This window comes from Drosophila suzukii, chromosome 3 (genome assembly GCF_043229965.1).
Source record: "Drosophila suzukii chromosome 3, CBGP_Dsuzu_IsoJpt1.0, whole genome shotgun sequence".
NCBI classification, from domain to species: Eukaryota; Metazoa; Arthropoda; class Insecta; order Diptera; family Drosophilidae; genus Drosophila; species Drosophila suzukii.
This window is the reverse complement of record NC_092082.1, coordinates 86,650,355-86,668,793: the sequence shown is the minus strand read 5'-3', so window position 1 is coordinate 86,668,793 and position 18,439 is coordinate 86,650,355. Positions and strand designations below refer to the sequence as shown.

At 39.5% G+C, this 18,439-nt stretch overlaps 1 protein-coding gene across 1 annotated transcript in view; it reads left to right on the top strand.

Annotated features, from left to right (window-relative positions):
* beat-IIb (beaten path IIb) overlaps positions 1–18,439 on the top strand; it is a 36,107-nt gene that overhangs the window by 6,871 nt on the left and 10,797 nt on the right. Inside the window, exon 2 of the mRNA XM_017089161.4 lies at positions 11,715–12,538. Coding sequence (XP_016944650.4) covers positions 12,265–12,538 — 274 coding nt within the window. The 5' untranslated portion in view covers positions 11,715–12,264. The remainder of the gene's footprint in view (positions 1–11,714; positions 12,539–18,439) is intronic.

The following is an 18,439-nucleotide window of genomic DNA, read 5'->3' as shown; positions in this document are numbered from 1 at the left end:
AATATTGTGGCAGACTTAATTATAATCTCAGTTGCATTCGAACGCAACATTTACTTTTTCTTGGCTTTCTTTCGGTGTATTTTTGCCACAAGATTCAAATGCGAATGACAATAATGCTCATGTTGTCGTTGATGAAGCAAAAAATAAACTTCGACTGGAGATGGGGAATAGCTGTGATCTCTGCTCATCACGCACGACTTGAATCATATTTTTATGGTTTTTTATTGACACATTTTGATATGCCAGTTAACAACAATTCATTCATTTGGCTTTGAGTTCATCGTTTCTAGTTAGTTTGTTGTCGAACGAACTTACTTTTTACTAGTTTTACATGTCCTTTTTTATGTAGCGTTACAAATTATGTATACTCAGCCAAAAAGTTTGGATATTACGTAAAGGAACTTATCGCACAAAAGCTCATAATTCCTGTTCTCAGGAAATTTCTATGGAGAAAAGCCGGCTTGGACATCGTAAAAGAACGTAGGTGGCCTAGACAATAGGCGTAGGGTATAAAAAACATGGTTTAATGGCAGGATTAAGTTATGACCAGGCATAAAAAGTTCCCAAAGCAAAATTACTGCTCAAAGAGTTATTTTTGTCAACAAATGAATCATGAAATTATACACTCAATCTCCTGTGAAGAGTAAACTCATAATTAAAATATTACGAAAGCAAACAAGCAACTAAAATGGCCAACTGCCATGGCATTTAATTAATGAATAAATCAGGGCACTCAGACAGGCAAACAAAAATAAATAGTAATTAATACAAAATAATTATGTATTTAAGCAGCATAATAAATATTAAAAAAAGGCGCCGCAACACAAATATTATTTCAGACAGCAAAAGGTAGAAATTAATGACCAGAAAAATCAGCATTAAATGGTAAATGCAATTTAAAGCGAACAGAAATGTGAAAATGCAGTCGTCTCGAATGGCAGTGAAAAAAATTGCTCAAAGGAAGGCGGTACAAGGACTCTAAAGGACGAGAAGTCCGCCAAAGAAGACGACAACGTTATCGGGTGGAAATTATTTTCAAAAAGAGTCGTCGAAAAGGGGACACAATCACATTGCCTTTAAATGATTGGAGGGATAAAACATATTTTTAAATCAAAGCTGGGTTTGGGAAAAAAGGGACCTAACCGCTATTAGACCATATTGAGTACGGAAAGCGGACGAAAATCCAAAAAGGTTACAAATAGCCATCATAAAAACTTTATTTGTGCAAAGGATTGAAAACAAGAGTCGACCAAGGGACAAAAGACGACGACATCCCATGCATGCCAAAGTCGCTGTCTCACTCAACTCGATTTAGCACTGAGAAAACAGATCCTATTCTAAAAATTGCAATATTTTAATAATTATTTTTGAAGCGATTATAAAAAAAATTATTTTTTAAGCCCATCGCAATCTATCTAACTATCTGATCTTTCTAATTTTCTTTGAGGTTCCTAACTATGTGATATTTAAAAAAAATACAAACTTCTCCAATAACGCCTGATACAAATCGTATAGAAATATTTTAAAGATTATATTAAACTAATATTATATTTTTCCCCGGTGTAGATATACCCTATTATATGGTCAAAGGAGGGTGGTGACTGGTTGATAGGGTGGTTAGGGTGGTGAAGGTCGACAAGCGTGTTTATTGTTGTTTATGTGCCATGATGCTTTGCCCACAATTTGCAGTCCTCAAACTCCCCTTTGATTTTCGTTATACGTTTCGATTCGGTTCGGTTTGGTTTTCTGTGGGGCCCTGGTGATTGCCTTTGTTTGGCGTTGTTAAAAAACATTTATGCGCCATTATCAAAAGCAATGCGACACCCACACACTCACGAACACACATGTTGCTCATTGTTGTTCACGAGGTTATAGTATTTGATTATTGCCGGGGATTAAGCTATAATTGCGTATCGCATTTCGGTTATTTGCTTCCATTCCACGTCCGAGAATCGGTTAATACGAATGGGTGTTTGTTTGTCGGGTAGTGCCGAAAGATATCGAAATCATTAGCGGCTGCAATATGTTTTGATGATCCCGTAAGCCCCTGCATTTGCCCTTTAGCGCCCTATAATGTATAATCTTGATTTAGTGGCCCAAAGTGTGCCGTCTTAAAGTGGGAAAACCCTGCATTTTGGGTGAACTCAATCAGGAAACCACACAAACACTCACACAGGCCAACGCACACATGTACGTGTGTAGCAGCTGGAATCGGTTTGAAAATTTCAGGCATATTTGGCAACGGGTCATTAAATACGGAAATTGAGTCAACAAAAGCCAAAGACGCCAGGAAAGGAGCAGGAAGGATATGTACAAGCCACTAACACACACGCACTTCCACCCACCCAAGCACATACAGTTGGGTCCATAAAAATAGTTAGCATATGCAAAAAAAATTTTCCATAATACATTTTTAAGTGATCCGAAATAAATATATATATATCACCATGTGTCGGTGATATAAAGATGTGATATGTATTTAATAATTTTTTAATATTATACCTAAGTTTTATGCACCAAGATATCTACAAATATTTGCTAGAAACTATTATTCGAAAAACCATCATTCAGTAACATAAAAAAATATACCCAAAGCATAATTTATTTTAGAGATCTTAAAGTAGAATCATAAATTATAATGGTAATGTTCAAGTATAATTATAACTAATTTTCAAAGCACTATTTTAACCGCTGCTGTGCTAAACACACGTGAATAGAAAGCTTTATACACACACCCCACAAAAAAACAACATCTCGGAAGTTTTATTTTTGGTCTGCTTCGGATCGCTGGCAAAAGTCAGGCTACATAAAAGATGGCCCGAATCGGTTACTTGTTTTTGTTGCCCGGGCCGCCTGGCTTTTGATTATGTAACCCTCGGTTTTTAGGGACCCAAAACCCAAACCAAGCATAACAGATGCAAACCTCACGAATAATTGCCGGCAAGAAGGGGCGAATCCTGCCTTCGATTGGCTGCCAATAACAGTAGCAGCAGCATCAGGACTTTTCGACCAGAAAGGACTCCAATGCGTGTACACTGTATATGTGCTTACGAAGGAGAAATTGTATGTATGTGCTTATGTGCCAAGTCAAAGGTTAAACCAAGCAATGTGTTGATTGTGGGTCAAGCGTGAAAGAGGTCCAAACGTATTTGCTGCTACTATATTTAAATTGTTGATTTTGTGCAAATGCCTCAGTTAGGGAAAAATCAACATTTATTGGATTAGGAAAAGACATCTAAGGATTTGATAAGTATTATATATTCATTTTAAAATTATTTATGTTATTAAATATATATTTAAAGTAATATTCTGAATTTCGAGAACATATTTCTCCCTCAACACAGAGTTATTCCCAGTAAACTGTTGATATTTTCCAAGTCAAAACAACAGCTGAACACACTTATGAAAGTGGCTCTCCCCAGATTCTCCTCTGCCATCCTATCCCAACCACTTTGGCATCCAAAACTTCCTTGATAAACAAAGCAGCCTGAACTAGACAACCAGGCGCACCAATTATGTTGTACAAGGCAATGGGAATCGCAGGAGGTGTCTGCCGACGAACTACCCACCCACCAACTGAGTTATAATTGAAATAATTGCTGGTTATTTGGAACAATCAGCACAGCAGGTGGGCGGCAAACTTTGTTCGGTTGTTCGTGGTTTCGGTTTAGTTCGAGGATAGTTTACCCAGCCTCCTAAAAATCCATTTACATCCACATTCCCGTTGCGCCCGCTGTGTGCCAACAATAGCTCATTAAATATTGGGCATAACTTATTCGTAGGCAGATAATTGCGGCCAGACCGCTGGCTTCTGCATATTTTGGTCAGTAAATTCGATATCTTTGAAATATTTGCGGTAGCCTGCAGTTTAGCTGAAAAATTGAATCGAAGCGGTGATGTTCATAAGCCCATTGTGGTCGATAAAATAACCAGGATGTTCTGTAAGTTTCTACTTTCATTTCAATTATGTTGATATATCTGTGTTTTAAGTTTTACTGAAGGAAATTCAGAAATGTAAATAATTTATACAGAATGATTTAACTCAAAGTTGGATGTTATGATATAGAATGGAAAAAAGGTTTAATTGGAAAACTGATTTTCTAACTTTTACCAAACAATAATATCTTAAAGTATTGCCGGAGATATGTTTTTACTTGCATCAAATTTATGATTATAACTAATAATCAAATTTATAAGCCATTGTCAAATTATAACTGTTGGATATTTAAATATGTAAATAATTTATAATAATTATTTAAATCGAATTTGGAAGTTAGGACTTAGCATGAATTGGAATTAGCTTTTATCAAACAAAAATATCTTAAAGTATTGCCACATTTGGCAGATTCAGTTGCTTTGGGGCAATGTTTGAAAGGTTGATTGAGTCCTAACCGCAAAACAGCGATGCGTGATTGCAACTGAAAGTGGCGTCCGTCGCTGGCGTTGAAATTGGGTTAATTAGGTGGTCAGGTGAGTTGGTGAGCAGGTGAGCAGGGCTCTGAGGCCCATTGATACACTACCCAATTGTGCCGGGCGGCGTTGCCGACTCACTGGCAACAAAAGGAAGCACCCATGGCAACGAGGCAACGCTTCGAGCTGGAGTGGCGAGGTATGCAATAAACATAATTAAAACGCCTTAAATTCACGCAACAGAATGCCAAGAAAATTAACTTTTCAGCATTGTTGGCGACAATTTCATGGAAGAACTGCCGCTGCAGCAGATCCCCGGCCCCATGGCACAACAGGCGCAATTAACATATTTTATCAATCTTTTTTGCTGGCCCCGCTGCCAGCTCCACTTACGCAATTTAAATAACTCAAGTGGCAAACGGCGCAAAAGAGCAAAGGACACTCGAAGCCAGGAAGGCAGGAAGCCGAAGGAAAGGGGCTTCGCAGGTCCACGGACGTATGGCGAAGTCACCGGCCCCATAAACACATTAACACTTTGCGTATGGGTGGGGTCCTTTATGGTGGGTGGTGGGGTGGTTGGGTGTTAAGGTGGTGCGGCAGTGGGTGGCTGGGTGCCAGGTGAAGTGCTGGCGGGTCAAAGTTGGCCAGGCAACATTAAGCCCGCCAAGTATTTTCATTTTTTTCACATACATCGTTGATTCGTGCACTGCGGATAAAAGAATTACAGAATATTGTTAAATGTTTTTAAGGAACTCCAAAAAGATACTTTGTTCAGATGCTTCGTATTAAAATAAAATGTTTTATATGTATTTGCTTATCACAAAATTCATAAAATATTTTTAAGTCGAAATAAACCTTAAACTATACCAGAATTAGTAACAAATATTTATTAAATATTATTAGAAATAGTAGAAATAATTGTAAAAACATAAAACTCAAATCAGAAAAAATTACTTTGGGATTTTATTAATGTCCAGAATATTGGATTAATATTTTGGAACCATTTCCTTGAAGTGTGCCCTGCTAGGCCTGTGACTCTGCTGGCAAGGTCGCCTAGCAGCGGCCATCTCACGCACTTGGCGGATAAACAGGATCCGCAGGATATGCGAGAGGCTGCCACATAAATTACACTTTAATTTTGGAGCATTTTTGGCCACGGCTTATAAATCAACCGAGTTTCGCCGAACGCGACGACGTCGACAGCTGGTTGGTCCTCCGCCGGATTCTGCTCCTGCGGGTGTGGGCCTGGGTTCGTATCCCCTTGGTCCTTGGTCCTTGGGCCCTGGCCCCTCCGCCCCCTTCCCCGCCATGAGGACCAGGCCACTCGCAATATTGAAATTTCAATTTAATTACATAGAACGGGGGCCCGACCTCAGGCCCATGTGCCCGCAAAATGAGCTGTCGTTGTGGGTCAAAAAGAGTCAGCAGCACCACCCAAAACACCCAGAAAAACCAGCCGAAATACTGCTACAAAAACAGCAGGGGGGACCCTGTTAGATCTGCTCACTTGAACTGAACTGCTCGGCGGTTTGGCTTAATTTGTTGAGATAATTGTGCCGAAATTATATTATTATTAAATTCGCATCCGTTAGTCCTCCTCTTTTTTTCCTCTGCTTATTATGAAAATTGGATTTCAAGTGCTTTCTGTGTGTGTGTGTGTGTGCGTGGGTGGGTTGGTGAGTTTCGACCTCCTTCTCGTTACGTAATTGGATTTTGTATGAGATTTGACCAGAGAAAAAAGCAAGTAAAAGGAAAGGAAAAGGCCAAATGTTATTAGCTGGGGGTCAGGGCCGAGTTCTGGAATCAGTTCCTGAAATTTTGATAGCCACGGCCACGGATGGTGAGGGAACTTTTCCATTAGATCCTAGCCAGCAGACCCATTGCAATCCTATTTGTGTCTCAAGTTCCGCTGAAAAACCATAGAATAACTCAAAACTTCCTCGGCACTTCAGCTGTCTTTCTGTCTTTTTTGCCCCATTTATAAATTTCGCACGCTCGGCGAAACGCGGATTTAATGCTAAAATGGGCGTGGCATCGGGGCAACAACAATGCACGTTCTTCTCTTGACTTTTGGGGCGGGGCTTTTAATTAATTCGCGGGGCATCAAAAGTGGAAACAGAAGCCGGCAGAAGCGCAAAGATTCAAAGTCAAGTTGCCAGCGAAATCAGCGGAAAAAAAGCAAAAGCCAGAGAGACGGAAAACAAAAATAAATGCGTATGAATTTACAAAATATGATTATGAATAAAGGCCATTCATGCAAAAGGCTCAGCGGCAGACAGAACCGCAAATGTGGGAAAGTTGCCACATGAAGAGGGTTAAATTATGGGCGGACGGATGGACGGGGGCGGGTGTGGGGTTAACCGCATGCCGATCATGGGGCGTGCAAAATCAATTTTAAAGCGTATTTAATAAAAGCGCATTTATGCGTTTTCTGCGGCAATTAAGTGCAGCCAACGTCGCTCTTAAATTGCTGATTTTGCCCCTCCGTTTAACCCATTAAGGGCAGTTCAAGAAGCGGAGATATCCAACGAGAAGTGATTTTAATGGTTTGACTTAAAGCTGGGTGTGTAATATGGGAATTCTTAAGAAAGATGCAAGAGTTAAATTTAAGCACAACTGTTTTTTATCTATATAAATAAATCTTTTGATTACATTCCAAGAATCAATGCAGATCCACATTTTCTTAGTAAAAAGAAGAACTGGGTTTCCCTTCAATTACTCAAAATGATTTTAAAAAATATTTATATATATATATATATTTATATATAAAATACCTTTTTTGGAGGTAGATATATAAATATTTGTAGGTCCTTATTTCTGAGCGCTTATACATGTACTTGTAATCTCCAAGAACTGTCCATACAAGTTAAGTTAGCCTAGTCATAGAATTTTAAATATTTTTAACTTGTAACTGATCAGTTTAAATTAAAAGTCTCGGATTTTTATCTACCTTTCGTATTCAGTGGGTTAACTTCGCTGTCGCAGTAATTAAGCTGATGTGAAAATCTTCGACTTGCTGTGAACACAGCGAGCGGGTAATTAAATGCCCCACCCGCCGGTGGCAGGAAGAACCGCTGACTTAATGCCGCTGCACCGCTGATGACATCACTTCACCTTCACAGCTGCACCACGGCCATATAGAACATACATATAGCACCACCAGAGATCCAAAGCACCACCCCCAGATCAATGTCATCGACTGCAACGACAGATTTATGACAATCCGAGGGACTTTCGCCCATCTGGGGTCTCATGCTCACCTGACAGCTGATGGCCCGTTGGAGGCCCGAAACTTTGAAATCAACATTTCAATTTGTTGGCGGCTGCCGTTCTGGCAATTTGGTGTGAAAAACTTGTAGCTATTTTTAAGTCATCAAGAGCAACAAGAGCAGAAACAACCGGAGTTGCCGGCAACTTTTATTGCCCATGTGCTGGGCATGTCTTCGTGCCAATTGCGTCATGGCAGGCGAAATGTGTCAAGTGAGCGGTGACTGATGTGGCGAGTAACAAGGAGTAGTGGCACACTGGGCGAAAAAGGGCTACAGAAGTTGACACTTCTTAAAAATGTTCCACACTTAATGACAGAGAAATTGTTCTGAGTCTTTTTAAACAGTATAGATCTTTTCACATGCTTTCTGTTGAAAATCGTTATATATTTTAAAAAGAGATAAGCCTTTCCTTTTCCTAAAAAATATTATTTTATAGTATATGATATCCAGTTCTGGGTTCTTCTAAGAAAAAGCTTCTGGTAAATAATAGTTTATAATATTCTATTCTGAAAATAGGATAGTCAATTAGTTAATTTAAGAGGAAAGCCACTTACATATTGGTGATATATCATCAAAAACAGTGGCTGATATATCCATACATACATTTTTTACCAAATATAATCTGTATGCCTGAGGTAATATTCAGCATTCCAGCTCGTTTTCTTTCAGTGCAGGGGTATTACCAACTACTTTTATCCCCAATCCCCCTTTCGAGTCGTGTTGCATGCAAGAAGCGTGCATAAAAATGTGCCATTCAAGCACTGGAATTAAAAGTAACGAGAGTCGCTGTGGCAGGAGTGAAATGTAAAATGTAAAATGTAAAGGAGCCCAGGAGCAGGCACTCGAAATGGCGTTGGCTTTATTCCGGCAATTGTCTGAGACAGTTAACCCCACATAGAGGCACGAGGATGTTGGATGTGAGCACTGTACATACACTGTACATACGGCATATAGCCGACTCTTGAGCCGCTGTCATTGTCAATGTCTCCAGACAAATGCGCCCGAGATGCCTGAAATGGCGTAACAAGCGAATGAGTTTGAGTGCCCAGCTCATTCCACATCGCAGGCAACCCAAAACAGGCGGAAAATGTGGGTGGCGGGACAATAATTTTCCTGGAAAGTGGGTGGTTGGTTGGACTGGCTGACTTTTCCCACGCAAATTCGCTGCACGCGCAATGCTAATCTGCTTTTAATTAAAACCAACTCGCAATGGCAATGGCAAAATGTCTAAGAGGCTTCCTGCCTTCAGTTAGCTAATTGTCCTTTGTCATTTGTTTTTTTGGCCAAAAAATATGCCAACGACAAGCGAGGGCTACAGTTACATATGTGGAAATTCCCTGGGCCAAATGACAATTACAATACAAATGTTTTTTTGGCCTGACAGTGACTGCTTTCGTTCGGGTCACAGAGGTTAAACTCAATAAGTGTATCAGAGCCAATTAAAATGAATGGAATTAAATACGCTGACAAAGGGAAGCGGACAATTAATTTCTTGACTTTCTTTTACCTTTTTGCCATAGGTCGAACATAAATGTTATATATCTATTGTTTTGAAAATTCTAAAAAATTATGTCTTATAGTTTATTGCTTTATTATTTTTAATTAAAACCATTACTAACAAGTATTTTAAATCCATTTTTGCTTAAAGACAATATTTATTTCATTTATGTATCCGCAATAGAATGGAATATTATATTCATATATGGTATTCATATTCATAGAATAAATATTGATAATTAAAAAACAGTAAGCTGAGACCAGTCAAATTAAAATAATTTTAATTAAATACTCTGACAATGGCAGAGCATTAGTATATAGAAATTTTAAAAGCTGACCGCAATTATTTAATAGGTTTTCCAACCATTTAATCGCCTGCTAAAAACAAACACCATCATTTTATTTCTCTGTCCTTTGTTTGCAAACACACATTCGTTTTACAAATCATGATAAATGGCAAAACATTAGGTAAAATCAATCAAAAGTTAAGAACGGATGGCACCAAAAAGCCAAAAACAGCACAAGCATATAAAATATGTCAAACACAATTAATTATAAAATTCATAAAACAAAGCCACACGCATAAAAACAACAATTGAGGCCATAAAAGCGTCAGAGAGGGAAAAATGCATGAAAAATGCGACAGACAAAATTATCATTCATAATAATTTGTACAAACAAACAGGGAAAAGCTGAGGGAAAGTGTGGAAAACAAGGGACAAGGGAAATGTTTGCAACAGTAGCCTAGGTAAACAAAAGAACTGGGGGGACTGCGATGGGGCAATAGAATGTTTCACGCCGAGGCAACAATTACAAAAAATGATGTTTTATTTAAAATACCAGACAGCAAACAAGAGGGGGGTTTTTTAAAGGGGGGCTGCCAGGGGGCAGCAGACGGGGAATAAAAATAACAATGCAACAGCAGTGATAATGTTGCCGGCAACACATGTTTACAGCAGCAGTCAGAACCGCAGATACAACAACAACGGCTGGCAGCAGACTCCAAATCATCATCCCTTCCCATTCCCCATAAAAAAAAGATTTCCGACGCCTGTGCACACATTTTAATCAATAAACAAACGTGAAAATATGACAAACAAATTAATAAAATGCAGCAAACGCTGGCCCAGACAATGACAAAATATTATAAATGAATCGGAGGGCCCTTCGTGATCGTCGGAGGGGGGGGAAAGCGGGGGAAAATGCCGGGGAAAATTCGAGGGGACAGGTGTATATATAGCGAAAGAGCCGCAACATCCATCCCTTTTCCACTCGTCCGTCGACTAATTGTGACAATTCGGTCTCACACAAAATGGCATAATAAATGTTCAGCAGAGGAAATGATGTGTGAAGTGCAGGCCTTTATCCCCCTTAACCCACCACTGCGCTTAACCCACTACTTCCCTTAACCCCACCCCGCACCAGCAATCGATGACCAAGCGGAAGTGATTTTTGGTTTCAGCGCACGATTTTCCGTCAGCTGGAAATGCATGGAACAATGCTGATGCTGCCCCAGCAATTAGCCAAACTTTGCATACACTGAGAGAAAAGGTAGTAAAATCAGCAGCCTTTATTGGGAAAGAGATGTGAACTAACCTTAAAATACAAAAAGAGTTACGAAGAGAGTTAGTTATAAGCATTATAAGCATTTAAATCGATCTAGGTTTTATAAAAGCTTAGCTCATATTTAATAAATCCAAAAAATAACTAATTAAAGCATAATATTTTTTCGTTTTAACACGCCTTAAAAATGTATTCCGGTATTAAAAAAATTAACACAATTACTTTAGAATTTTATAATATCTACATTAATTCTTCAAAGATAACGATAAGAAAAAATATCTATTAATTAATTATGTACCAAAATCTATTACTTAAAACCTTTTTTGGCATTTCAAATAGAACATTTCATGGATCATCTCTTTACCAACCCATTTATGTAAGCATATAAAGCTATAGATAGTATCTAATAGATACATTTTGGTGACATATTTCTCTAGGTGCGACCAGCACCAATGGCCCTTCTTTGTTTAGGAAGCAATTGCTGAACAATACCAAAACAGGAAGAGAAAAACTCTTTTTTTTAAGGGGTCTACTCGTAGTTTGAAGGACTGGCGGCAAATGTGCGGTTTCCTGCAATGAAGCGCATAATTGAGCATTGGGGGAAAGTCGTAAATAATGCAAAACCCGATTGCTGCTGGCCGATGAAATAACCAAATCCAAATTGGATGCCTTCGAGTGGACGGCCTGCTAATTAGTCCCCGGGTCGCGTTTTTGTGCCCCCGAGCGATTTGAGAAAGGTCATTGGGCATGGGCATGGTTCGTGGGTCGTGGGTCGTGGGGCATGGATACTTCCTATCTCGGGTCCCTGAACGCATAAATCAATCTCGAAAACGGTCGCGGCACGTGACGATCGCCGGAATTTTTATTTGGAACTTTGTACGCTTTACGAGACAGCAATAAAACTAATATTTCAGCCTGTGTCAACAACTAATTGAGGCATTCTCTGCCTTCATTTTTTTTTTCATTATATTGCAGGGCGTAATTCTGGAGCAGCATATGAAGTAATTAGGAGCAGCACTAAAATCGTCCATAAACGTCAAAAGACAAACAATTTCGCGGAAGAGGAACAACTGCAAGACATTGCCATCGACGTTTTCCAGGCAACATGTTGTCGGCAGACGTCAGCAGCAGCAGCAGCGACGGCAGCAACATCAACTGACAGCAGCAACACCAACAGACAGCAGCAACATTCGAGCATTCAGTCGCAATTCTGACGATTGCGTGACGCGTTCGCATCGCGGCAATGAAAGAGATAAAAAATCTTGAAAAGAAAGAGAACGAAACCGTGACGAGGTTAAAGTTTTTGGTGCAAAGTATAAATTGAATATATGCAAAAACAAGCAAACAAAATACGTAAAAAGTGCAAGTCAACAAGAAATATTTAAAAAAAAATTAAATAAATTACCAAACAAACGCAGACACAGACAAATTTAAAGTATAAAATAAATTAGCATAATTTAGCAAGGACTTGCCAAGACAAGCAGACATTCGTTTCGCACTTAATTAGTGTCTAAAAGCGTTGACAATGTGGCAGACACTATCAACTTTTAGCACATCACTCAGAGCAACACAAACAGCAGCAGCACCAGCAGCAGCAACACCAGCAACTTGCAACTGCAGTTGCAACTTGGAAAACGCGGAAATGCCAAGTCACATGTTGCCATCACCAGACATCGCGACAACAGCAATGCGTAGGTGTTGCTGTCGCACAAAAATCACCCGCAGCAGCAGCAGCAACAATAGTTGCAACTACAGCGGCAACATCCTGCAATGGCTATTGCTACTGTGCCTTCTCTGTGGTAAGTAGAAGCCGCCAAATGAGCCATGGTCGAGTGCAGTAAGTGACTTTTAACAAAACGCGCTTAAATGTCTCTGATTTAGTGCGCCACGCCCCGGGGGCAAAACTCGTATAAAAAACCGAGGGATAAAGTAGGGAAGACAAACCGCCAAACCAAAGTGATATAGAGATGTGCTGGATGAAAAAACTGCTGCAGTTTTAGCCCTTGAATAAGATATACAGGGGGAGAGTTGGGAAAAAAAATAAATAAAAACGCTCAACACAAATCAAGATGAATTTCCGTGCATTTTTGTGCAGATTTCTGTACAGCTTTGGCCAAAAAAAAAGCAGAGACAAACACACATGGGCAGCCAAAAAATATAAAAAAAAGGGAGTCGGAAACCGACACACAACGCTTGGTTTTGGGTTCTTTTTTATTCGCTACAACTGCCACAGCAGCAAAAAATGGCTAAACAGCAAAGAAAAACATTTGAAAATAGCGCCAAGAAATGGAAGAAGATTAAATGGCAACCAAGGGGGAGGGGGGGAGGGGGGATTGCTGGGCGGTACGTCAGCGCAATATAAATTGACTCGTGTTTTTCATTTAAACGTTTTCGCCCCCGTCCCATTCGCTTTTTGCTGCCTTCAATAATTCGACTGCAGCAGCTGCAGTTGCTGCCACTTAAACCTGAAATTAACTTTGGCCCAGGAAAGTATGCAGCGAAGGAACATGGCAAATCGGTCTACGTGAGCCGGCCATACACGTATGTGCCGCACTGTACAGTCTGCACTTGTGGCTCTCTGGTTTTTCCTTCCTTTTTTTTCGTGGCCAGCTTTTCCCTCCATCGCTGTATGGCTTGATTATTTCGTTTGGAATTGATGCTGCCATCAATTATAGAAAACCACAAAGAGGAGCAAGACAGCAGGATGGGAAAAATGAATCCGGTTAGCAAGGCACCAGACTCAGATGCGACTACATTGAAAGAAATGCTAATTTTTATAGGGCTTTTTATAGAAAATCTTTATAAGAGCTAGGATTATTAGTTCTTATTCAATATATTTAAATCCATTTAGTATATACCACATTGCTTTCCATTTTCCTATTTAAACAAAAATTAATCTTGAAAACGTATTACTGTTTAATCATTTAATCAGTTAATCAATCTCTTAATAAAGAATCTTTATAATATGAATGAAAATTGGTCTAAAATCCATAGAATCTATCGCTGGGATATAACTTAATCTTCCAAATAATATTTTTGATAAATCAGCCTCATTAGTTACACATACTCTTCATATTCACTAAGCGCATTTTCAGATCTAATTACCAGTATTCTATATCTACGAGTATCGTTTCCCCCTAAAAAACCTCAGTGTGGACCAAGAGTAATGGACAGTTGGCGTGCAATTGAGTTTCCATTGCCGCTGGCTGATTGGTTGGTCGGATGGCTTTAAAGCCATCGCTTTGTAATCGATGGCTCCGCAAAAGCGCTGGCCAATGCTAAAATAAACCGAAATCAATTTGGTTAAGCCCCCGACGAGGAGGCAGACCGACCTACCCACCAACACACCGCCCACTTAACTAATCAGGATAAATAAATATTTATAATTAATTTAAAATATAAACAGACGAGGAGAGCGCAATTAATTTGGGCTAGTTCGTGGGCCAGGAAAGTGGAAAGTGAGCGGTGAGAAGGCGGAAAACTTTCATTTTGATAACAAGGCAAACAAGCAAAGTGCTCATCGCCCAAGATTCGAGCATATGAATAAATGACTGAATGCATGAATAAGCAATCAACAATAATGGCCCCGAGTTGCGAAATCGGGGTTGGCCAAAAGAGGGGTAGTGGATGGGTGTTGGGTTCGCTGAAGGTGAATGGTGAGTGGTTCGGAGATGGGGATTTTATGAAAATATATGCACAGATTGGGGGTGGGGTTTCAAGGCTGCCAACTGGCCATGGTCAAGTGCCAGGAGGTGCGAACGGGATGCCCAGCTAATGAGCCCAGTCATCAGGTGTCGGCCAAATGGATGGGGTAGTGGAAACAGGATGATGGGTAGTGGGTGATGGGTGGTTCTAGGTGGTTGAGGATACGCCCCGGTGGGCGGTGAAAAGCGAAAGAAAAAGGAAAGTGCGTGAGCCTGCGCGTGCTTAATGAACTGCAATCAATGGCCAGTGCCAGTCGATAAGAAACCTGAAAGGCGTCCAACAGTGCGTGCAACATGGTGCTGACCGCAAATGCACACACTTGAAAAATCAGGCACTCTTGAAAAAACTTAAATACTTCCGAAAAAGGTTATAAGAAGTTCAGGGCTAGCATTTATAACGATTTTCTTAGGAAAGATATATTGTTCCATAAAGGATCTATCATTTTTAAGTCATATATCATATCATATCATATTTATATTTTCAAAAAATTCTTTCCCTTATCCTGTTTTCTTAATGCTTAAGCCTATTATAACTTTACAGATATCAAATTCAATAAATTAAAATTATACTTTATTTTAAATTAAAGAGCTTTGTCATATATTCTCCTGAAATTGTTATCCTAATACATTTCAAGGACCAAGAAGATAAAGTTTCTAAAGCATTTTGTATGGCCTTGGTGGAAAGTAGAATAAATCTTCCTTAAAGTCTTTAAGAACAAGCTTTAAGGAGAAAATCCCTTCTAAAAATGTATTTTTAATCATATGATTTAATGTATATCGATAGCCAGTGATTTACAAAGTCCCCCGTTCAATCGCATTAATTACGCACATTTTGTGGAAATTTATTTAAGCCAAAACACCAGAAAAGGGGCAGACACGTGTGCCAAAGGGAGAAAAAGCAGGGAGAGGGTAAACCCCTCGCGTGAATCGGTTTTGGGCGTGAAATTGCTTTCAACATTTAATTACAAAAGGTTCGTGCGGTGGTTTATTTCTGGCTCATCACCGCACTTTTGTGCCAACCGATTTGCCACCACTATTCGCTGCAATTTGTTATCAGAACCCAAACACGCACCTCACCTGCGGATTGAGGATTGCGGATTCGTTGTCTTTGTTTACCTGGTCGTGTGTGTGTGTGTCTGATGTTTTTGGGATAAATTAAAGGGATTAGCCCAGGAGGAAGCTGCACGTGTGTGCATGTCTGTGAGCCAAGCAATTAGCCACAAAATCAATTTTACACAGAACAGCCGAAGTAATCAACGCCTCGAGCCAGAAACAAAGCGAATCATTCCAATCGGTTAGCACCATTATCGATTGAAGCCTCTCGAAGGTGCTTCTATTAAGTTAAACTACACAAGTGTGAACAACATAATAAACCACAACAAGGGGAGAAACAACTATAATGCCACGGCTATATTGTCAGCAATAATGGTAGCGGCATGGAGCCTTTTCTGGGGCTTTGTGACCCAACTGTGTGGTATAAAATATAATTGAATTGATATGATACGAGGCATTCGAACAGGCCCGAACAACAATGGCCACCCACATGGCAGACATTCATTTTTATGTTTATTGGCAGCATGCAAATACGAAGCTCAAAAGTCGGAGATGAAAGCCCCATATGTGTGCATAGTTGGAGAAGATGTGAAGTCGCATCCGATAGCACATGTCCTGTGACAAGCTTATTGATGACTGCTGGCCAAATGCAGAAATTCTTTCATAAAAAAGGGAATGCCAAACGTATTTATAGCCTTGAGGGTACAAAATATGGACATCCAAAAAAACCGTCTGGCAGAAATATCCCATAATTAATATTGTGAAAGAATTTCTGATAATCCTTAAATGTCAAAGCACATCAATAAATTTAACATATATGTATTTATTATTTATTACATTCTCAATGTCTTTAGTCAACCAATTTATTTAATAAAGTTTATAAATTCCTTTATACAAAAAAATTACAAACACCATTCAAATATAAGTGAATTTCTGGCCAGACTGTTCACAATTTGATTCATAATTAATCACAGTCTAATCATTTCAAACCTCCCCTCTTCCCGTTAAAGATTATACAGTCCATCTCTCCCCGAAAACATAATTCATCATGACAAGTGCATTAAAATCCCCTAAAAACATTCTGACTGTAGGAATTAGCAATAAATGTTGGCCAAAAATGTTAGTTGAATGGCAAGTTTTCATAACGCATAAAAACTATAAAAACTTTTCAACATTTCAATTCATAATTCAACACATAATTATATCATGCCGGCTTTGTCTATCTCCACTCGACCACTCTGTTCCCGTCTCTTTCTCCTGGCCATAGCGCCATCTCTTTCGCCCCATTTCTGTGGACTGCGGACGAGCGAAATATGTCAGAAACTTTTCAAAACTGTAACAGCGCCAATTTGTCTACAAAAACGTTGACCGTAGACCACTCACAATCCCCTAAAACATTTTACCACCCACTTCAAATGTAATTTCAACGCCAATTTGGCTGTGTAAAATTTATGCAAATATTTCTCTGCTCTCTCTCTCTCTGTCTAATATATACCGTTGTAGTTGCTTATGCATTATGCTAAATAATTGCTAGCATTTTTTTCGCATTGCGAAAGTTATACGTTATTGCTGGTACTTTTTAGTATTTCGTATAGCTGAAATATTGCGTTAATTATCACGAAATGCCACAGAGTGTATACGTATAAAGAATACATACATATTCTTGCCCAGAGGCGTCTGTATCTGTTTGATCCTGTTTGTGTGTGGGTGTGTGTGTGTGCAACCACGCAATTTATATTTTTGTTAATTTTGTTCATTTTTGGCCACGCGTAATTACATGAAGAATTCATGCGTAAAATTTTGTTATTGTCTTTGGCGTCGTAAATTGTTTAACTTTAAAACATTTATTGGATGTTGGCCGTATCATCCGAAAAACCAATTTTCACTGCTGAATGGGAAGAGGGGGGGAGTTTTGAAAGGATGTTTTTATAGGGGTTGTGCAAAGCAATTGACAGCGCGGCTAAGAAAACAGAACTTGAAAACTAACATTAAATATTTAAAAGAAAAAGTGGCTCCATGACGGTCTCATAATATAAAAAAAAGAAAATGTACTTTAAAGTTTAATACCACCCCGAAAAGTGCTGGAAAAATGGTTGAGCTGCAGACTTTTAGTTAAATTAGTTCTAGTGGTTTTCCAACATCTTATCGCTCGCTTGTTCTTCGCGTCTGCCTGTCTGTAGGACAATAAAAATATTACCCATAAATTATCACAAGTGAGTTCATCACATGGCTCGCACATTCCCGCATTTTCCATTTTCCACCGGTTTTCATTCACTTCGAGTGCCCCCAATTCGCATGTCTGCGAAAAGTTCGTCTGGCTTTAGTTTACCAACAGCTGGTTCCGTCCCCTCCTCGGCAGTTTTAGCCTTCCCTGAACCGGGGGCCAAAGGACCCCTTCTAAAAATCCACCCCCTCGTCTTTACCGCGCTCATTTGTAACTAAATCTGGGCGAGTGCCGTGGCAAAAGTTTATGAGTGCGCTGGTTTTTCTACATATGCCAGGGGCGTAGTCATGATGATGCTAGGGGGAGCAGTCTAAAGTCAGGATATACATGCAAGACATTAAAAAAACGATGTGGTCTTAGGATCTTGGTGTTAAATAACATCTGTATCCCAAATGATATGATAATTTATCTTTCAGACCCAAAGTACCATTACTTCTTTCTCGCTGATAAGGGATAAGAGAATTTCACCCCCTTCATAACGACACCCCTGGCACACAGACATGCATGCTTGCGTAAATATATGAGTGTTTGTGCAACTGCATATTGTCATAATGGTGAATGCATGATATATTGAATTTTGCAGTCAATAAACGTTTTATGATCACAGCTGCACATATTTCACAATTTTCCTCTCGTTTTTTCCCTCTTTTGTCATGGAAAAGTTGCATAAAAGTTGATGGCTGGGGGCGGGGGGCGGTGGGTGCATTTGGTAACAAGAG